The following is a 21,124-nucleotide window of genomic DNA, read 5'->3' as shown; positions in this document are numbered from 1 at the left end:
TACATAATGACTTCTCTGACCCAGCTGTTGAGTAGCTACCGGGTTACATCATTTCTCTGGACTCATCGTTTCACTCTTACTTCAGGCTAGGATGATGAAAGTTACCTGTAGACTTTAGAAAGAGAAAATGACGCAAGGGCTTTCAGTTCAACCCCGGATGTGGCAAGATATCGGGCCTGGATGAGATTTCCAGCAGGGACACTGCAGGGAACTGTAATAGGTAGCTGTCACATGGTGTTAAATTCATCATTCTTCAGAGCTTGAGAAAAAGACTGTGAGAGTGTGAGAGTGATACATCAAAGACGACAGTGTGAAGCCTCTTCCACTCAGATGTCAGACTTAATGTTGACTTTTGCAGCAGCAATACTTGTTTCCTTTGTAAAACTTCCATGTAGAGACATGTGCAAGAAACACATGTTGCTCTCAAGGTACATGATTTGTTAAGGCTTTCGAGAAGAGACAGAAACATCTTGATGATCAGAAAATAGCTACAATTTAATAGAACTTATAATCTTCTTGCTGAGAGTTAGATGAGACGATCGATACCACTCTCAGGTCTGCACACTAGATGAAGCTACATCCAGCAGCTGTAAATACAAAGACGGGAAACAGGGGGAAACCGCTAGCCTGGCCCTGATACAAGATGTATCTCCTTTGTTTAATCTGTACAAAAGACTTCATATATGATACAATACAATGTATGCCAGTCTTTGGAAACAGCCTGAATCCTTTTGGTTTCAAAGATAATGAATGTTGGAGAACTTTGACATCATATATATGTAGATTCACTATGCAGTACTGACTTCTGACTTCAGTGATGACAACTGAAAGATTATAATTATCAAGATAACAGACACAAATATGTCCACAATCTGTATCAAATGTACTGTTGGGTGAGGATAAAACAGATTCTCTCTCTCTCTCTCTCTCTCTCTCTCTCTCTCTCTTTCTCTCTCTCTCTTTCTCTCTCGCTCTCGCTCTCTCTCTCGCTCTCGCTCTCTCTCTCTCTCTCTCTCTCTCTCTCTCTCTCTCTCGCTCTCTCGCTCTCTCTCTCTCTCTCTCTCTCTCTCTCTCTCTCTCTCTCTCTCTCTCTCTCTCTCTCTCTCTCTCTCTCTCTCTCTCTCTCTCTCTCTCTCTCTCTCTCGCTCTCTCGCTCTCGCTCTCTCTCACACACACACACACACACATATACACACACACACACAGAGCTAGCATGCAGAGTATTAGCTGTGAGATGTTGGACTAATACTCAGAGAGCAGTCAATGGCTCAGTGGTGTGCAAAGAATGCTCTGCCCACTACTGCCTCTGTGTGTGTGTGTGTGTGTGTGTGTGTGTGTGTGTGTGTGTGTGTGTGTGTGTGTGTGTGTGTGTGTGTAAGCAAGCTTTAGCTGACACAGTTCACTGCAACCGCCGTCTGTTGATCAGACTCACTTCAGTGGAAAGTCAAACAAGCGAGGCTATCAAGTGTGTATGTCGGTGTTTGTGTTTACGTGTGTGTGTGTGTGTGTGTGTGTGTGTGTGTGTGTGTGTGTGTGTGTGTGTGTGTGTGTGTGTGTGTGTTGAGTTAAAGGATAAAGACACAGAAATGGAACGACGTCTGAATCTAGAGAAGACCGAGAAATGGATTTCAAAGAAATCCAGACAGGTTTTTACTTGAACAAACACATAAATAAACGTATATGTAGGACTAAGAATGAATGAATGGCTGTCAAAGATCCTTGACACAAAGGATGGTGGACTTTCTATTATATGGCATAAAACATTTTTTAGACCTGCTAATACAAACCTAAACCTGGTTTAAGAAAAACTCAAACATAAAACATAACAAGCAATGGATCCAAAAAAGAGCAATAAGATTGAATGAACACCTTATTAGCAAAATTTGGACGAACCAATAGCTAAACAGAAAGAAACGGACTATAAATCTTAAATTCAATGCAAACATTGAAACTGGTGGACACTTCCAGGTATAAAGACAGAGAGTGCAAGTTTATTTTTATCAAAATAAAACTCAAATACTAAGAGTTTGACTAGTCTCTGAACTGTTTTTTAGTATTTGGGACCATTTATTCATATCTTACACTGCACTATAACTTTTGTTATCCTGTTTTATTCAATTTGAGCATCTTTGTATCTACTATTTTATTTTACTCCTATTTCCTTTACATTGCATTTGTAGGACACACTCAATATATTTTCTTGCTAATATTTCAATAATATTTGCCATTGTATACATTTTGCGTTGTTATGATCGTATATGCAGAGATCTTGAAGACAAATTTACATAATTTTGAAAATATTAACAAACAAAAAGATATGACTATGAGTCTCACCATCAATGATTTAATTGTCAAACTATATCAAAGTTTTGTTCCATATATTCTCTGTTTTAAATGATTCCCTGCAGCTGATTGCTTTTATTTTCATTACAGTATACAGTGAACTATGTTCAACTAGTTATATGTTGTATGTACTATTGTGTATTTATAGTGTTTATAGTGCACATGTGTAAACTATATCTGAATTTTTACAGTTACACTATAACATTGTACAAGTACTACAAGTACAAGTAGTTCTTCCTCTGCATAGATAATGACTCTAGCTGAGTCTCACATCACACAACATGAGATTACAGAGCTTCAGATCTCACACCTGCTCAAACATAGACAACATCACCAACAACAGCTGACTTCCTGAAGACAGAAATCACAACTTTTGCGCAGACATTTGGGAACTACTGAGACTGAACTACTTCCCGAGAACAGGGCAGTTTAGATAATAAAACTCACTTAGTTTACAACAAAGATTTACTATCCAATGTGGGGGGGAATGGACTTATATAGCCTTCACTTCCACACACTGTCTCAATCTCAGTATTGTTATGTACATGTACATGTACAATATCTGTTATTTATTCACTGCTGCTACTTATATGTATGTTTATACGGCACTATAATAACATTTGTACAATCCATTGTTTTAGCAACATAATCTTTTTAACCTAATCTTACTTTACTTCTACCTAACTTTTTTATTTCTTGCACTGTAGCTATGTTACTTTTATACACTTATAGACTAGCTATTTTCTTACTCTTACTTTTACCTTTAATATGACTGTGAGCAACTGCAATTTAACAATTCTGATTTCTGTAACTCTCTTACAGTCCGTGCATTAATAGCATTCATGGAGCAGGAACAAATCTACAGTTACAACCTTTAAATCAATGTTCACATGCAACATAAGTCAGAGAAAATCATCACTGACCCTGCTGTAGCCTACTTTAGTGCATTTTGTGTTTCAATAATCTCCCCTACATATACGTCTTTGAATCCTGTTCTAAGCGAGCACCAGCACCATCAGCGCGTCTAGTAACCATAGTTTCCCCGTGATGTCCTTGCTAAATGTTTCGGAGGAAGACTGTCCACGCAGAACATATTTATCCCATCACAGCTGAATGAATAGAAATAACTATTTCTCTCCGTTTGTTATTGAGTACCTCATCCTGCTGCGCCTCTTTCGGTTTCTTCTTGGTCGGATCTTTGGACGCTGTCATTGTCAACCTGAATCCAGCGGCTCTCCCGGTAATAACATCCGAACCAGTCGGCGCGGCAATTTAGCAGCAGGAGCGGCAGGCTGGACGGAATCACGACATGGACGACTTCCGGTGTGACTTTCAAAATAATCAGTGTTTCTCTAAGTGTTTGTCTTCCTTGTAAAAAAAAAAAAAAAACACACGACTGTTTTCTAGGTTTGAAAAACCAACAGCTGCGTTTTTTTGTATTTTTTTTTTTTGCGAAAAGGAAATTGAGATATCACCTCTTACAGTGAAGACTATAAAGTTTGGCGTCTTTGTTGAAGAATGTAGATTTTAGTCTCAACAAGTTGGTGTTACTAGGAAAACATTTTATACATACATGTATTTAAGACTAAACCCTCCCTGAACCATTGCAAGAATGAGCTTAACATCTTGTGTAAGTCATAGAAACAGGTTAAAGACAAAAAAGCCCTTAAAATGATTTCGTAACTTGAGACACTTAAGTTAATTTGAGATAGCCCCCTTTATTTATTTGTTCTTGTCTTTTTTATTTACTTTGAATTGTCAGGTATAAGCTCCTAGGTTTTGCTTATATGCTCGACTCGAGGCCAAAGCTCTATTTTTGAAGAATATGTCAATGTGCCTTGTTTGTTTGTATATCTATATTCCTAATGAAGAAATGCAAAAAGACTGTATCATAGGTCTACTGTATATTGTTGTTTCTTATGAGAATAGTACCAGATATATTTTAGATTTACTCCATAGTAAGTAAGATGAAATGGTTTATATGGTGTTTTTAAAGGCTTTTATTTGTTTAATTACTCGTACATCCGGTGTTCATATATATATATATATATATATATATATATATATATATATATTTTTTTTCTGGCTAACTTCGAGAAATCCAGCGTCTACTTTTTGGTTTTTGCTGAACAAATAGGACTTTCTTTCTTGTCTATGTTTATAGCTGTCTTGTTCGCTGTCCATGGTGCTGAAACATAGAGTCTGGTTCTGTGCTGACTCTAGCGCTGTCCGCGGTTCTGGAAATCAAATCCGTCATTTAACAGAGGAAGAAACTGTGGTGGTTGAAGTACTCAGATCTTGTACTCAAGTAAAAGAAGCAATAACACAGAAATACTCTGAAACAAATACAAGTATTTAACATTTTACTTCAGTTAAAGTACAAAAGGATTAGCATCAAAATATACCCAAAGTAAGAGTACTTGTGCAGAATAGCTAATTTCTGAATCATATATACCATATCATTGGATTATAACTATTGATGCAATCATGTGTTATGGTGGGACTAATTTGAATTTGGAGCTTTGGGGATCAATAAAGTCTTATCATAACCGATAAGTATACTTCATAATTGATTAGTTTATTATAGTTTGTATTATTAATCGGAATATACAAAGTAACTAGTAACTAAAGATTTGTAATGTAAATTATAATAGTCTCCTCTAAATTGTAGCAGAAAATGGAAAGTACATGTACCTCAAAATAGTACTACAGTATTTGAGTAAATGTATTTAGCCTTTTTCTACCACTGGTAAGAAAGACAAACTATAAACGAAAACCAATCCTACACATATATTCAGGTATGAGTTTGGTATACTTTCACATTGTGAGTCCCTGACTAATTAAAGCTGCAACAGGAAATTCATTACATTTATAACTTGAAATCACTCATTATTTTAGTCATTTATTTACTAAAAAATCATGTATTAGGTTTCATTTATCTGTTTTACTGACAAATTGTGCTGCACGTGACTTAATTAAATTAAAAATGATTACATTATCCCACACACACATATATATATATATATATATATATATATATATATATATATATATATATACAGTATATTATAGTTTTTCTGTGGATATATACCCATAGGGAGTTACAATGTGCCTGTGTCTTGCACTTTGTGGTATTTTTTACCCCTGATGATGTCACTTTACTACTCCTACAGTATCACTTAAGGGACTGAGAGCTCTTCTATGATATCTAGTAACTACGAAATAAATGATGGGATTATAAAGCTGTGCGTGTCATCTGAGAATGAACCGGGCCAAGGCTTCATTTGAAATCCCTTCAGAGAGGAATGAAGCGAGACAATCGAGCAGATCAGTAACCAGCTGGCCTTTCCTGCTGCCAAGTGACTGGATGCAAACTGATAGGTGTCACGTAGAATGCCCCGAAGACACAAACCCCACAGCCAACACACACACACTGTGCCCACCATCCAAAAATAATGACAATAACAGAAGGTGGAGAAAAAAACACAGATGAAGATTGGAAGAGGAGTGGACGACAAAAGACAAACCAGCCTGCCTATATTACTGTCCTCATGTGTGCATCTTCTTGTATGTCTGTCCTCCTGAGGACCAAACGCTCCCACAAGGACACATTAGTCATAAGCCCCGCCTCCCTTAGTTACTGTTGTCAAGTCTGTCAATCGTTCCACTGTAGAACTCTACATTAATGCTTACAGTGTAGCTACTGTAGTTTACGCTATCACTCAAAATGCATGGTCATTTTTTTAACTTCTTGGCTTTTAAACAGTGGTAGACTGTGGTAGCAGGTTCTTCATTTCTAGCCCGCAACTATCACTTTTAGCAGATTTTATCAGCTGTAGCTAGCCAGCTAATTAAGCTAACTTGTTCAACTCTGAGTTGGCCGAAGACACAATTGCTTACTAAAAGTACCACAGTGTCTACTATAAGTAAACGTCCTGCATTCAAAATATCACTTAAAGCTATAGTGCGTAGTTTCTTTCACCGGACGACACAAACATAGTCATACTGAGAAATCCAGAGAGAGTTGTGTGGAGCTGATAGTCTTCATTAGCTTTGTAGCAACTCATTTGGTAATGGCTTGAACGTAACGGACGTTCATTGATATCTAAAAGTTACGCACTAAAGCTTTAAGTAAAAGTACATAAGTATTAGCAATTTTCAAAGTATACTTGAAGTACCAAAAGTAAAAGTACTCATTATGCAGAATGTCTAATTTCAGAAAAACATATGATCCATCACTGGATTATAATTAGTTCTCCTTCTAGACACAATAATGCATTTTCAATTTGAAAATTGAGATCTTCAGATTGAAAGGTTAAGGAGGGATAGTTGTGAGTAAAAAATCATGAGACGTGCAATAACACAAGTGGAAATTGGATGAGCAGTGTTTAGCTCAACTGAAGACTGGAGGAAAGGCTCGAGGTCGACGAGTGGGGAGCGATGGAAGAAAATGGCAGCCGATTGAAAGTCTCAAGGAAAGCAGAGGGGAAGAAATGAAGAGTATATGCAAGGATGGGTGGAGAGAGGCCGAAAATGATGGAAGCTGTGGAGGAGGGGAATGGAAGAAGGGTGGTAGTAATGGACAAGAAAGGAAGGAAAAGATCCCCAAAGCTAGTGTCGGACTCTTTTTCCTTCTTCATTAAATATTTAACAAGTGGAATCAGAGACCAAATGGAAATGATATCTCTCTCTCTCTCTCTCTCTCTCTCTCTCTCTCTCTCTCTCTCTCTGACCTCGGCTGGTGTTTGTAAAGTTCACTAACGTCCCAGAGGCAGTAATCTTCAGACCACAACCTAGCCTGTGCATTTGTACATGCATGACTTGTTCTAGCATTTGTGCATGTTTGGATTGCATATATCTGTGCACCAGCCTTCATGCCTTTGTATGTCAGAGTTTAAACACGTGCACACACATTTGTCTGTGACTTGTAACAATCCACATGGACATTGCAGAACCAAATGATGTGTTTTATTGCCATTGTGATTTGATTTATTGGGATAGAGTATTGACATATTAAACCGTTTTATCATCTTTTTTTTAGATTTTTTTTTAGATAAAATGTTTGTATTATTTTTATATTTTTGAACATACAGAACAGATAAACACAATTGAACAAGAACAACAACCGTCTCCCACCCTCTGCGGTCTCGAGGAAAACAAAAACAAAAAAAAGCAAAAACAGAAACAGAAATCACACCTTGCCCAGTCACTCTCCTCTACTTCTTGTGATGCTGAGGTCATCAGGACTGATACCTGTGCTGCTGTGTTTCTCCATAGGTCTATAGTCGATGATTTGGCTTTGTTAATCCTTGCTGTAGAGAGCTCCAGCATAACTATGTCTAGAAAATACGCCAACCACTGTTTTAACAACCACACTTTCTTCTGTCTCCCAAGCAGGTGTAGTTTAGAGTCGTCATTAAGTAACAAAACAACCGGGTTTTTATCATAATTTTTATGTGTTTGGTGCTATTACAGTTTTCTTTTATGATTTTGTTTTAGCCTGCTTGTAAAATATTAAGTCCTTTTGAGCCTCTTGGCCTCTAAAAATCGAACACAACAACCGGAGGATGTTTTCTTTCTTCAGAAAGCAGGCAACAACATGTGTCAAAACGTTTGAGATTCCTCCTCCTCCTCCTCCTCCTCAGATCTCCAAACCCCTTGGGTTTAACTTGTTCTGCCTAATCCGGGACTGATTCCCACCTGGGACGCCAGGTGAATGTAATTAACCTGCTTCCTGGACGGAAACCTGCAGGGCTCTGAGCTTGGAACCACTGAGGTTTGGTTGAGAAGAGTGTTTTTAGATAAGGAAGACTCCTCAGTGGGTAACTGACCCAAAAGGATCTGAGGCCAAGTCCTGGTAAGAGCAGGTTAAAGAAATACTGAGGAAAAGGGCTTCACTGCATCATCACTTAATTACATAGGCTTATGTAACTTTAGTTGGATGTGATTGTCTTTTCCTACAGTAACTTCTTTAGATGACTCCTTCCTTTCTTCCCATGACTCCAGGGGCACGTTCAAGCTCAAAACGGTGTGCACCGTTTTGCTACGGTTTCCTGGTGCAACTGCTTGCAACAGCTTTGAGGTATGTTTTCTCTCGTTTTCTGGGTGTGTCTTTCGTTTATTGGCTGTGTCACAGGTAATACCCAATCAGCAGAGACGTGTGGTAATAAAAAAAAAGGCAGAACGCTTGCGCACACAACAGGGTGTCCAACGCACCCTGGTTTCAGTTTAAAAAAAACGTGTTGCTTCGTTTTGTGGGGGCTGAACGTGGCCCTGATTTCAAACCAAGGCTTCAGTCTACAAATACTGAGGAGAAGTGCTACACTGTCGTCACTAAATTACATAGGCTTATGTAACGTACCTTTAGTTGGATGTGATTGTCTTGTCCTACGGTAACTTCTTTAGATTTACTCCTTCATGTCTTACCATGACTCCAGATTTCTAACCAATGCTTCACTTATGCAGTGTTGGCAGAATGGAAAGAACAGGAAAACCACCTGTTATTCCGGCTTAGGAGTGTTTAGGCATTATTCCAAAGTGGTTATCCGTGCTCTTAGCCTTAAGCTGTTTTTGCGGTTTTACATATTTGGAGCGGTTTGTTAACAAGATGCTGTTCTCCATCATTTCACAAACTCTGGATACCATTTCGTTCTGGATATTTGATGTTGCTGGGCATCTCTGTTGAGGTCAAAGTGTTATTCTGTGTCCCTGTCATTATATCATTGCTTCAGGGCGGCAAAAAATGTAGCATGAACATGAATAACAAGTATATTAAAGTCATTTTTAGCAAAATGCAACCATCCTAGCAGTTTTAATTACACTGACATTTGACTGCAATACTAGTGGGGAAATATCTGTACGCATTAAAAAATGACTACATTTTTTTTCCAACAATCAAGACTAAGTGAAGAATGATTAGTTTTCTGATTGTATTCTTGTATTTCTGTATTTCAGATTATTTTAAATTAACAGGTCCTTCATGTTGGCACTTAGTGACAAAAAGAGAAGGAAAGCTTGTCACGAAGAACCAAGAAAAATGCATGATTTCAATGTCTTACCGGTCAAAAAGAAAAGAAATCTACTCAAGGACCAACCTGGAAATAATCATAATAAAAGAAACAAAATGCTTTACTTTCCTCCTTGATTACTAATTCATATTCCAATGTGTTTTGCAGCAGAAGGGGCCTCAAACACTGAACCGTATGAATGCTTTAAATAACCTCAAGGCCTAAATGTCCATTTATAGAAATGCAAAATTGCAAACAGCACAGAGACAATATGCTGTGTGGGAGTGTAGTGCAACTGGCAGATGAAAGCATGTACCTGAAACACATGCTAGTCATCTCCATGATAATACACAGATATTCTAATAGAATCAAATGCTTTCTAGACCATGAATAAATAACCAGAAATTTGAAAATGCTTCCACGGCTAAAAGATCAACTGAAAGCTGGTATGTTAGGTCAGGACACAACAACCAAAACAGTCAGTGGACTGAAGAGTGGAAGATCCTCTACCTTGACCTGGGAAAAAAGTAGGGCAGGGTTTACTGACTGACCCATCAACCAGCCTGAGGCTGTGCTGAGGCTTCAGGCAGCCGAGCAGTATGAGAAAGACAAACTGCAGGGTTGTGAATTGTGCCAATGGGGTTTTATTTCCATGTGACGTCACGGCCTGGAGAGACTCCTGAGTCATATTAGTTTCATAAGAGTGTGACTGTTGCAGATGTCTTCGTTAGACCCAAAGACCTCCAGGGTCAAACCACAAACCTTGCATAAGTGTCAGAAAGACAGATGGGCCCGAAACATATAAAATGTAGAGCTGAAATGATTAGTCAATGAACCAATATAAAAAAAGAAAAAATTCCAAACATTGCACAGCTTTCTAATTGTGACGATTTGCTGCTTTTCCTCTTCTTTTGTGAAACCGAGTTCTCAAGGTTTTAAAGCATTGGTTGGACAAAACAAAGAATTTGAAGATGTCACGTTTAAGTTTTAGAGAATTGTGGTGGAGACTTCTCGCTATTTTCTGACATTTTATAGACAAAACTCTTCATCTATTAAGCAAGAGCATACTGTAACTAGAAAGATAATAAAAATAAATTGCAGCCTAACCAGAATGACACAAGCTCTCTAAACATCATCTCTTATTTTGTTCAGGTTAAGTTTTCTTTGCTTCATGAGCTTAGGAACTCCATCATAGCCCGAATGAAGTATCTTTTTAGCGGAAAATCAAAAGCCGGTTGAGGCAAGCATTTCCTGTCTTTCCATTGGCTAAACTGTGCACCGTGCAACCTCTGCATCCTGTGTTCAAATTTCACAGAAGCACAGTCTGCAGCCCACTCTACACTCAGTCAACACTTTAAATCCCAGAGGATGTGTTTCTGTTTCTCAGAGTCGCCACTCTCCCAGGAGGCAGCAGACACTCCTGGGGCTTGATGATATAACACAAACGTCACTCTCCTCCATTGATTCTCCAGCTATGAAGGAAACTTTAAGATGTTTTTGTTTAAAATATTCCACCCCTATTGACAACCCACATGTCAAACACTCACTCAACACCTTCCATAACACTGTAACATCATTGCGGTTTCTATAAATAACAGCATGTTGACACCTCACCTCCGGGAACCTGAGCTCTGGGTCCATCACTTTGACGTCTCTCCAGTCCAAACACTGAACAGTGAAGCATCAAACTCAGGCAGCAGTGAGACGCATAACCTGGGCAATGTTGTCCAAAAACAATAAAATAAATGCATTCCTTCTACAAAACTACAAGTAAAAGATAGCCTCCTCTCCTGCTCTTGATGCCAGCGTGTCTTTCTGGCTGGCTTTTCTCTTCAGAGTAAACAGACGTGTGACACACATACACATGCACACACTCACAAAAACCCCTCTGTTCTGATTTTGCTACTTAAAAAATGGTGTCATTCATACGTAAAAATCAGTCAACCTAGTTTCACTTGCTGTCGTTAGTCTGATAATCTAATTGTCTAAAGTGGTGACGCTGATGCTCATTCACCCAGTTCCTGTGTTAAAAGGCAAATCAGACTGAAGTGGGTTTAAAAGAAGCAGCATGAAATTATGTTATGTATGCTTTCTATTATAGGTATTGTAATGTCTTTGTTTGCTAAGAAAAACAATACTATAATCACTGCATTGTTTGGATTAGGTCTCCACATTCACTCCCAAACACTTTTAAAAAAAAATAAGGTTAGGGTTAACTGTTGATATTTTAAATTACTGGAATATTTTCTGATATATATATACTCAACTGCAGTGGCTGGAAATAACTCATGAGGTCAAGTCGTGTATGTTTGGCCGAGAAGAATCAAACTACACCAAACATGGAGGATTTCAGGGTGAATGTATTTCCTTTAAGAGACCAAAACCTACACATCATACAGCATAAGTCTGATATTCAAAGAGCCTACATTTGCCTGTAATAAGATTAAAAGCTGCACATCTTCTGACATCTATAAATCATCAGCGAGCAGCAGGAAGGTTGACAGACAGTAGGAAAAGCCCTGAGGATTCAAACCCGCACAGCAGGAGTTCAAAGTCAACTCAGACAGATTAAAATTAAAGTGAGAGGTGCTGCTGCGCCAGAGGAGACACAGTGAACTAAAGCCCATCGGAATAAAGACCCGTTTATTGACTCACTTTATGGTGAAGCTGTGAGCAACTTGATGTTACATCTCAGTGAAATCTGTAATTCAATAAAGTCAATAAAGTAATCTGTCAGAAAGCGTCAAGTTGTTTTTCCTTAAAATGTCACACAAAGTGTAATTTAGGCTTGAGGGTGTGTAGGATTTACAAAAAATTAAAAAATACTTTTTCACAATGAGACAGTCTCCACATTCACTCTTCTCTAACCTCGACTATTATCACCTGGCGGGTAGCCACGGATCACAGAGTTCATTACTGATTAAGAGAAAAGCTTTTAATAGTCCGAGGCATTACGAAGCCCTTCCTTATCTCAGTTCTTTTTATTCAGCTCCATACTGGACCATCTGTGACCAACTGTGACTGTCCACCAGCAGCAATTAACTGAGCTTTTTCTTTATAGCTTTCTCTGTGCCTTTGCACTTAAACTGACAAAAACATTAGTCACAAGACTTTTTTTGAAAAAGCACCCAGAAACAATGTCATTTGTCTTTTGTATATCTGATAGTTTTATGTTTATGTTTTCTTCACTTTGCTCATGTAGGCTAGTCCTACAGTTGGCTGAAGGCATCATATCATGTTTATTTTAGGTTATACAGACAAAATAAAGCCACCTGCTGTTTTCAGTGATGAACGCTGACTGCCAATGATGCTTTTTAGCTGTTAATTGCTGCAAGGGAAAAAAAAGTCATATTCAGTGTATTTGTAGGGGGAAATGCGTTTTTATGAAGTTCACAAAATGTGCAGTATGCTGTTGTATTATGTAAAAACTATGCAACTAATGTGTTGTGGTAAATGTATGTTTTGTATTACTTTTTACTTTGTGTTTTGCCATGCGGCCGTTTTGTACAATGAGGTGTCATTCACATCCAAGTTGTTATGATTTATTGTCTGAAGAATGTCTTATGTTTATGATTAGATTTCTTATCCTGCAAATTCTTCAATCCAAGACAAGTTTTTCTTTTCTTTTTGGAGACAATAAAAGCAACGTTGACCTTTGATATGATGTATCCTGTCTCCAGGCCTGGTATTTAGTCATTTGCTCGAGTGTAGCAACTGTAGCTGAATGAAGAGAGCTACAGTAGTTACTCCGTGTGCAGGGATGTGAGCCTCTGGGCTGCTGCCTTCATGGCACTGACCTTGGCTTGGGAAATTGTATTTCAGCACAGTTTAACCTGAGATGATTCCTCATGAGTCACACTGTGACTCACTGACCCAAAAATAAAAACACATCAAAGTAAACGCCAGCTCGATCGTTTGAAATACATAAAAAAACACAGCTGCTGCATGTGTTTCTCCACGCAGGTTACTGTGATGGATAAAGGTGGATAGCATGCTGTCGGTCTAAAATTAAAAGCTTTATCTTTTGGTTGTAAGTGCATGGTTGCCTGATTTCAGTGGTGGAAGGTAACTAAGTACATTAACCCTCTGAGGTCTAAGGGCATTTTTAGATATCTTCTGGAATTCTCCTTTGAAGGGTATTTGCATACGACCTGATCCCCATGTCTTTCATATCAAAATGTTCAGAACAAACTCAGCTTTCTCTATAGTGTCGTTCCAGAGCAATGTATAAAGAGATAATTCGGCCCTAAAGCAAAAATATTTCTTTACAAATCTCTTGTGAAAACGTACCTAAACTCAATTGTTTTGGTGCTTGAAATGGGTTTACGAAAGTCTTGGGTTCAGAAAAGTAGCGTAAAATATGAATATAATAGTAAATAAATGTCTAAACTGAAATTTTGTAATATGGCTTTTTGAGTAAGAGTGTTGTCAAACATCGCTTGGACTCGCCGGTGCGTCTTTTGTCCTCAGAGGGTTAACTCAAGTACTGCACTGTACTCACAATTTAAAGGTACTTATACTTTAACTGAGTATATCTATTTTCTGCCACTTTATACTTACTTACTTATACCACAATATTTCTGAGGGGAATATTGTATTTTCTACTCCACTACATTTATTTGACTGCTGTGGGTGAGGTTACTTTTCATATTTCATATAGTAATGCAAAATGTAGTTGACAAATGAATAATGGTGTATTATAGATTAAGCGGCCCGGTAGTAGATACAAAATGTGCCCCACCTTTAACAGCTGCAACATTAGGGTTAGGGTTAGGGTTATGACTTTAACTCGTACCAGAGTATTTCTGCGGACTAGCCTTGTGTAACACTGCTCTCTAGTGACAAAATGTAGACTTGCATTCATTCATATACTACTGTATTCTACTGATTTTACATAAATGCAGTCACTTTGTCCATCAGGGACCCGAAAAGCTGGATATATGCTTTTATATATATATAACACTTATCACACACACAATATCATCTCAAATGATAAGAGCCAGGTAGATGGTTAGATTATTAGAGTTATCTATTTGGCTGAATATGATCCCAAGTTGTATTATGTTTTTGAATAAATTCATGTTTTAATCTAATAAAAAGGTAATTAGACATTTATTGATTATGTTTTTCATGTTTAAAGAGTAACCAGTCAATAGTGTTCATTTCAACAGAGGACATTTGCCTTTTTCCGGTGAAAATACGGAATGTCTGTCCTCTAGACCAAATTATTAGTAAAACAATCCATGATGCTGCCTTGTAATGTACATCTCAGACTGACAAGCCATCCCACCCACACACCCCAACATATATATATATAGAATACAGACTGGGTGTAACATGTTCTCCCCTTTGTGTTTGAGTGCCCAGATCGCCATAGAAACAACAGCCACATACATGTGAGCCTCAGTAAATCTAACTGTAGGCCTAGTTCAGTTAACAAATGTTATTTTGAGGTGGTGACATGAAATGCAAGTCCAAACAATATTATTATTTTGTTTATGATTTTTTAATGCATTATTATTATTGCTAATCTAAAGTGTGGGAGTAAACCGGAGCATCCGGAATAAACCCTTCCACAAAGGTCAGAACCTGGCTGGGAGGCATCAGCGCTCACTGCTGAGCCTCCATGGGGTCCTGAGAAAGGGAAACAGGGGAAGAATGGAAAGAAAAAAAATAGGGAAAGGGAATGATGGAGGGTAAACTAATGACATAAGGAGGTGGGACAGGGTGGGCATTGAGGACGCTGGTCCAGATCATTTCTTTTGGACTGCTTGACTGCATTTGGGATGGGAGGGAGTGTGGAGAAGGCAGAGGAGAGGTAGCTCTGTTGCAGGTCAAACAGCCTGGTCTCTTCATATGTGAGCTCCAGTTTATTGTAATCATGCAGCTGTTTAATATGCTGAGGTTTAGCACTGGAATATCTGGGCAATGGCTGGTCGGTGTTTGCAAAGAGACATTTGGACCCCTCCACGCTTAAAGGGGAAGCAAACCCTCCTCTGGTTGAAGCCAAGGTGTTTTGAGCTGCATTGGGAATGGGAGGCAGACGGAGGGTCGTCCCCAGGGGGACCTTGTTGGATTTTTTATTGCTAAATTGCAGCTTCCAACATTCCTCAAACAAAGGAAGGTTCTCTGCAGTGTCAAGGAGTTCATTCTCAATATATTGCCACTGTTGTTTCTCCTTCACAGCAAACTGTTCTGCATTCTTCGCTGCAACACGTTTCTCCCTTTTGAGCTCCTCAAGGAGGGCACGTTTTTCAGCTGCCACGGCAACGTTGAAGTTATGTAATTTGATTTTGTCTTCTCTGATCTTCTGGGCCTTCACTTTTTCCTTGGCTAGGAACAACCTGTCAGCCTCGATCTGAGCCTGAATCCAGTCCGCATCGCTCTGACGCTCTGCCTTTTCTTTTTGTTCTTTCTCCTGTATCTTATTCTGTCTGTGGGCAGCGATAGACTGAAACATTGCAGCCCTCTTCTCCTCTTCCTCCTTCTGCTGCTTTGCCAGATCAGCCTCTCTATCTGCTAAATCTTTGGCAAGCATCTGCTCCTCCGTCAGAGCCATAGTGACAGCCTTCTCCTCATGCAAGGCCATCAGGTTCTCACTAACAATCTGTTTAGGTGTCTGGATATTCCTGAAACTTTGTACCCCTTTAGTTTTTCTTTGCAATAGCTTTCTTTCCATTTCAAGCTGATCCTGTTTGGCTTTCTGCTCCTCTGTCCAAAGTGTTTGCTCCTCTCTCTTTATGTTGAGGTTTCTTCTGGACATATCTTCCAGCTGGTTTTGTAAATTTCTTTTTTTCAACTCAGCTTTTTTTTCCGCCTCCCGTCTTAGGTCCTGTGCATGCTGTTGATCAAGGCTACGGAGGAATTCAGCATATTTCCCTTCCTGCAGTCTCTCTTCCTCTTTTAGGAGTTCCCTTTTCTTAATTTGCTGTATCTGATTTTTTGCCGTAGTGCAATTTTGAAGCTTCTTCTGAAGGCTTTTCTCCTGCTCTAGTCTCAGAGCTTCTTCCCGTTTGGACTGCATCATCTCCTCGTACTTGCTGTCTTCATCTTTAGCCATTTTTTCTTTTCTTCTCTTCAATTCAATCAGTAGCTTATTCTCATTATCCAGACATTTCCTAAAGACTACACTGTTGAATCTTCCGCCTCTGGCACGCTGGTCAGCTTTGTTTGCCTCCTGCATGTTTTGCCAGGCCAAGAGGAGTTTGTCCTCTTCACTAACGGTGGATGTCGGAGTATGTGTCTCTACCTCTGCCTGCATGTTGTACACCTCGGCTTCTTTGGGCTGATTGAATACAGACGGAAGTCTGACCCATTGGGCCTTAGACAAAATGGTCACTTTTGCTGTAGCCATTTCTAAGTATCCTACCTGTGTTCACGACGTGCGTTAGGTCTGACTGTAACGGTGCCTGTAAATGGAATGTTGAGATATGAGTCTGCCTATGGCTGGCATCAGGCAGCTGGTGACATCATCACATTCCGCCGCCCTTTGATTTTTTGAGCTCAGATCCTTTTATGCCTGTGACATCATCAACATCATCACATTCCGTGCATTTGTTGTTGTTTTTTCAATTGTAAACTTTAATAACAAAGCTTTTTTTGTACAAACTGACATCCCAGCTTGAAAAATGTGAAATTGAAATATTAAAAAAAAGTTAAATAAAATGAATACATCCAAAATGTACCCTAACCCTCTGAGGATGAAAGACGCAGAGGGTTATATTTACTATTTTAATCATATATAACCTACAACTTTGTTAAACTCATTTCAAGCTCCAAAACATTTCGTACAACACATCATAAGTTACACACACACACACACACACACACACACACACACACACACACACACATCATAAGTTCATCACCAAATCACCAAAAGAATCTCATTCTTTCACTAGGGTCTGGACTCTTGTTGTTGATACATGAGCTTCATGTTTTCAGAGTTGTGTTCATGGTTCCATTTTTTGTGTGAATACAACAATGAAAAAATGTAATACAGCATTTTTTTCCAGAAGTTTCACCACAGACACACAGTTCATAATACTGCATACGTATAAATATTGCAATACTTTCATCAGTTGGCCGTTGTGTTACTTCCTTCAGCGTTAGATAGTGACTTATAACAGACATTTATTTAAAGTTAAAATCTGCGAGATTACAGCCTGTAACTAAATTAATATAAAAACAACCTTTACACATTTAATATCTATAACGTGTATATAATGTATGAATAATACACTACGTGTAGATACAGAGGGCTGTCTCGAGGGTGTAAAGTGCAAAGGAAAACCAGACAGAATTGGAAAGGTTAACAGCAGATAAATCAGAAATGTGATAAATAAATGTGGTAAATATGTATATGGTGATATAATGAAATTAAGATTAGTGCAACCTTAAACATCTACAGTATTCAAATGTCACATACACCATAGAAACAAAGTGGACCACTTTATTTCTATAACATACACATTAATAATCAAGGAGCATTAATCTAAAAACATTAATATAATGGTAAAACACTAACAGGGTATATTTAACTGCAGAATGAGTGGTTTTAACTTTGGACGCTTTAAGTAAATATTGTTGATAATAATTGAATGCAGGACTTTTACTTGTGGAGTATTTTCACAGTGTTGTATTAGTACTTCTATTCAAGTAAATAATGTAATATTTCTTCCATCACAGCCATGCACAGGCAGGAACTTGGCAGCATGATCTCTCATCTCACACACACAGCCTGGCGTTCACACGATAACAGCGTAGGCTGTCCTGCAAATGCAACCAGCCCAGCTCTGCATTTCACTTTTCTAAACAACAAATCTAGTTTTTCACTCGTAGAAGAATTCAATATATGCATCATAATATTGTCTAGGCCTGTCTGTTTTACTGAGGGATTGGGAAGGGGTTAAATGATTAGCAGGTGACGCATATAAACGCTTAAAGGCTAACAAACATGCTAATGAGCTTCTTCACTCCATGTCCATCTCCACGGTAACAGATGGCAGTGACGACAGGGCTGTTAACGTTCAGTGATTTGGACTGTGGTTGGGAACTGAACATGTGTGAGACAAACATTTGTGTTGAGAGTAAGATGATTGACATGTTGTAAAGCTGTTTTTGTTCAGGCTGAATCCAGGGTCACCACAGCTGCTCTGTTTTCGGCTTCAGTTTTCAGCGTTCACAGGAAGTGAATTAGTTCAGGGTCACTCTTTAACCCCCGCAGGTCCTGTGTGGGCAGACAGCCCAACACATCCTGTATGGAAACCTTTATATTGCTTTGAAATGCTTCACTTTCCCTTACTTATTCTCCATTTAATAGGCAGTGGTGTTTCACAGATATGAGGCAGGAGGGGATATGTAATGTCCCAGAAATGTGTGTTACACCCTGCAAGAATACTAAATGTGGGGAAAGCCTCGTCAGACTAAATTGCCATTTTGTTTTACTTTATTCCTTCTATTTAAATTGCTGAACACATTGGAGATATAGGTGGCGATTCAAAGGTCTTAAGCCAACGAGGGGAATCATGAATACTTAGAATTGTGGCAGATTGAACCATGAAAATAATACTGAAAATACCTTTGAATACATTTCCTGACTCTTTTATGTCCACATTTGCTGCCATGTCTTAGCAGTTACATTGTGTTGAACTCTGCAGTTAAAAATGCTGAAAAAGAAAATGATTCAGCTTGACTAGAAAGTTTTTATCTTATCTGAGGACATACCGATGTTTTGGCACAAACACGATCCGAATTAATGCGATTAGAAGCCAGCACAAAAAGCTAATTTGCTACTAAAGATAAAATTGTCTGTATCAATATTGAAAGCTTATAATAGTATTACTGTATGCCAGCTAAAGGCTCATACTCACACCAACAAATCCACAAAAAATTAAATCTCTCCATTAGCAGTGGGTAAATGATGTATCTCAAGCAGCACTGAGGCCCCAATTTATTTATGAAGCAGCTAAAGCACCAGACGCTGGGGTACTGAACTGAGTTATTATTACACAATTAAAACCATTAATAATGTACGTGAAAAGCAACAAAGCATCAATGTTTGTTTTACAGTATGTACTGCTGTTTTGGGTGATGTTTTATACAGAATACATAATATTCTCTTTGCATAAATTATGGAACCAGATTATTCCCATCCTGCTGCAGCACATTATTGTACGGGATTATACTTTGGCTGTTCATCTTCCCGTCTCGCAGCGTTGCATAAACTGTGAGCAATATTGAAGCTCTTTAATGTCAAAGTATTTACTGTCACTGTGAAAAGGTCACAAGGGGACTTTGAGGATCCAGTTTGACAGATAAAGACATAGGTTTCCTTTTGTATTTTAAATATTCAATGCATGGTCATTTGTAATTGCTGGGTTACTGGTCAATTTTCAGTCAGTAGACATTTACAAAATATGGACTTCAAACCTCGTGGACCCTAATTTTAGTTTTCCTTAAAGTTGCTAATCAGGGTACATTTTTCCTTATTGTCAGAAAACACAGTCAGTCTTTGAAAAAAGTCTCTAATAACCTATTGAAAGGTGCATTATTCAGAAAAAGAAAGGGGAACTCAGCAACAAATGCAAAAAGATCATTAAAAAGCTATTTAAAAAAAAAAAAGACTTAAGGAGGAAAAATGAGATCCAGAGAATGGGTGTATTTTCATTTTGTCTTTCATATTAACTGTTTTGTGCAGGCATTTGGTTGTATGATAAAGCCTCGGGCATATAAACTTTCATTTAAAAAGAAAATATCCACCTTTTGAAGAACATTTGTGAGACAGTTATTCCTGCAGCTCATTGATATTATGAAGGAATTATAGGGAGAGTGTGAAAGCTCAAATAAAGTACTGACTGCTTCCACACTTCAGTTCCATCTGAATATGCTTTGTGTGTGGTGCAGTGGTTATAGAAAGTGTGAGAAAGGAGCCACAACATGAACAAATCCACCATACCTTGGAATCCTTGACTGGCTGACACTCAATCTGATGAGACACGGACGCAGTTTGGTTCATCTTTGCTCCTCAGTTTCACTGATATGCTCCTCTTATCTGATCCAATAAAATCCCTTAAGCTGCTTAAAGTTTTTCGACTTCCTCCGGCTGCTTCTCGGCTCCAAGCTGACCAAAGCAGAAAGTGATGCTAATAATGCTGAAGGCTGCAGAGCTGCTCTTCCTCGTCGTTGTTGAAGCTTCACTAGAGGCGATACATTCAAATACACAATCTCTTTTCCCTCCTTTGTTTCTCTCTCTGGCAGTAAAATGCTCTCTCCTCTTCCCTCTCTTCCTCTTCTCTCTCATATGTGCAGCTTCAGATGCAGCTGACAGACAGTTCATAAACCAGGAGGTTTGCCAGTGCCTCCCACATACCAAGACACGTCTTCATCAGAATGCAAATGTGCTTGAGGCAAAGATATTTGCAGGCGTTTGGTTTGAGCTTTTTTACATCTGAAGCTGACGTTCCTATTCAAAAGCACCTCACAGCAGGAGGTTTAGTGTTTGGATCAAAGATGTTTTGACAGGAGTTCACACTGATGAATGAATGTTAAGCTCAAACTTAAAGAACCTGCTTTCTGTTTCATTAAAAATGCATCAAGTGGAGAATCCACTGTATTGGAAAAGAGTAGCTATGGAAGATGAGAAGCAGATAGATAAAATTAGATATATGTGGTTTTAAAGTAGCAACACAACGGTGTAAGGATACTCTGTTTCCAGTTAAAATGGCTTCAACATTTGACTTAAGTACTCATTTTAAAACCACGAGTACACTGCA

At 38.6% G+C, this 21,124-nt stretch overlaps 1 protein-coding gene across 1 annotated transcript in view; it reads right to left on the bottom strand.

Annotated features, from left to right (window-relative positions):
- Nucleotides 1–20,573, bottom strand: part of LOC144513005 (inactive dipeptidyl peptidase 10-like) — a 55,176-nt gene extending 34,603 nt beyond the window's left edge. Inside the window, 1 exon segment of the mRNA XM_078244046.1 lies at nucleotides 20,308–20,573. Coding sequence (XP_078100172.1) covers nucleotides 20,308–20,367 — 60 coding nt within the window. The 5' untranslated portion in view covers nucleotides 20,368–20,573.
- Between the last annotated feature and the right edge of the window lie 551 nt (nucleotides 20,574–21,124).

The sequence above is a fragment of the Sander vitreus genome, chromosome 24 (assembly GCF_031162955.1).
Source record: "Sander vitreus isolate 19-12246 chromosome 24, sanVit1, whole genome shotgun sequence".
Classification (NCBI taxonomy): Eukaryota; Metazoa; Chordata; class Actinopteri; order Perciformes; family Percidae; genus Sander; species Sander vitreus.
Note: the sequence above shows the minus strand (reverse complement) of the source record. Positions and strands in the feature narration are given on the sequence as shown.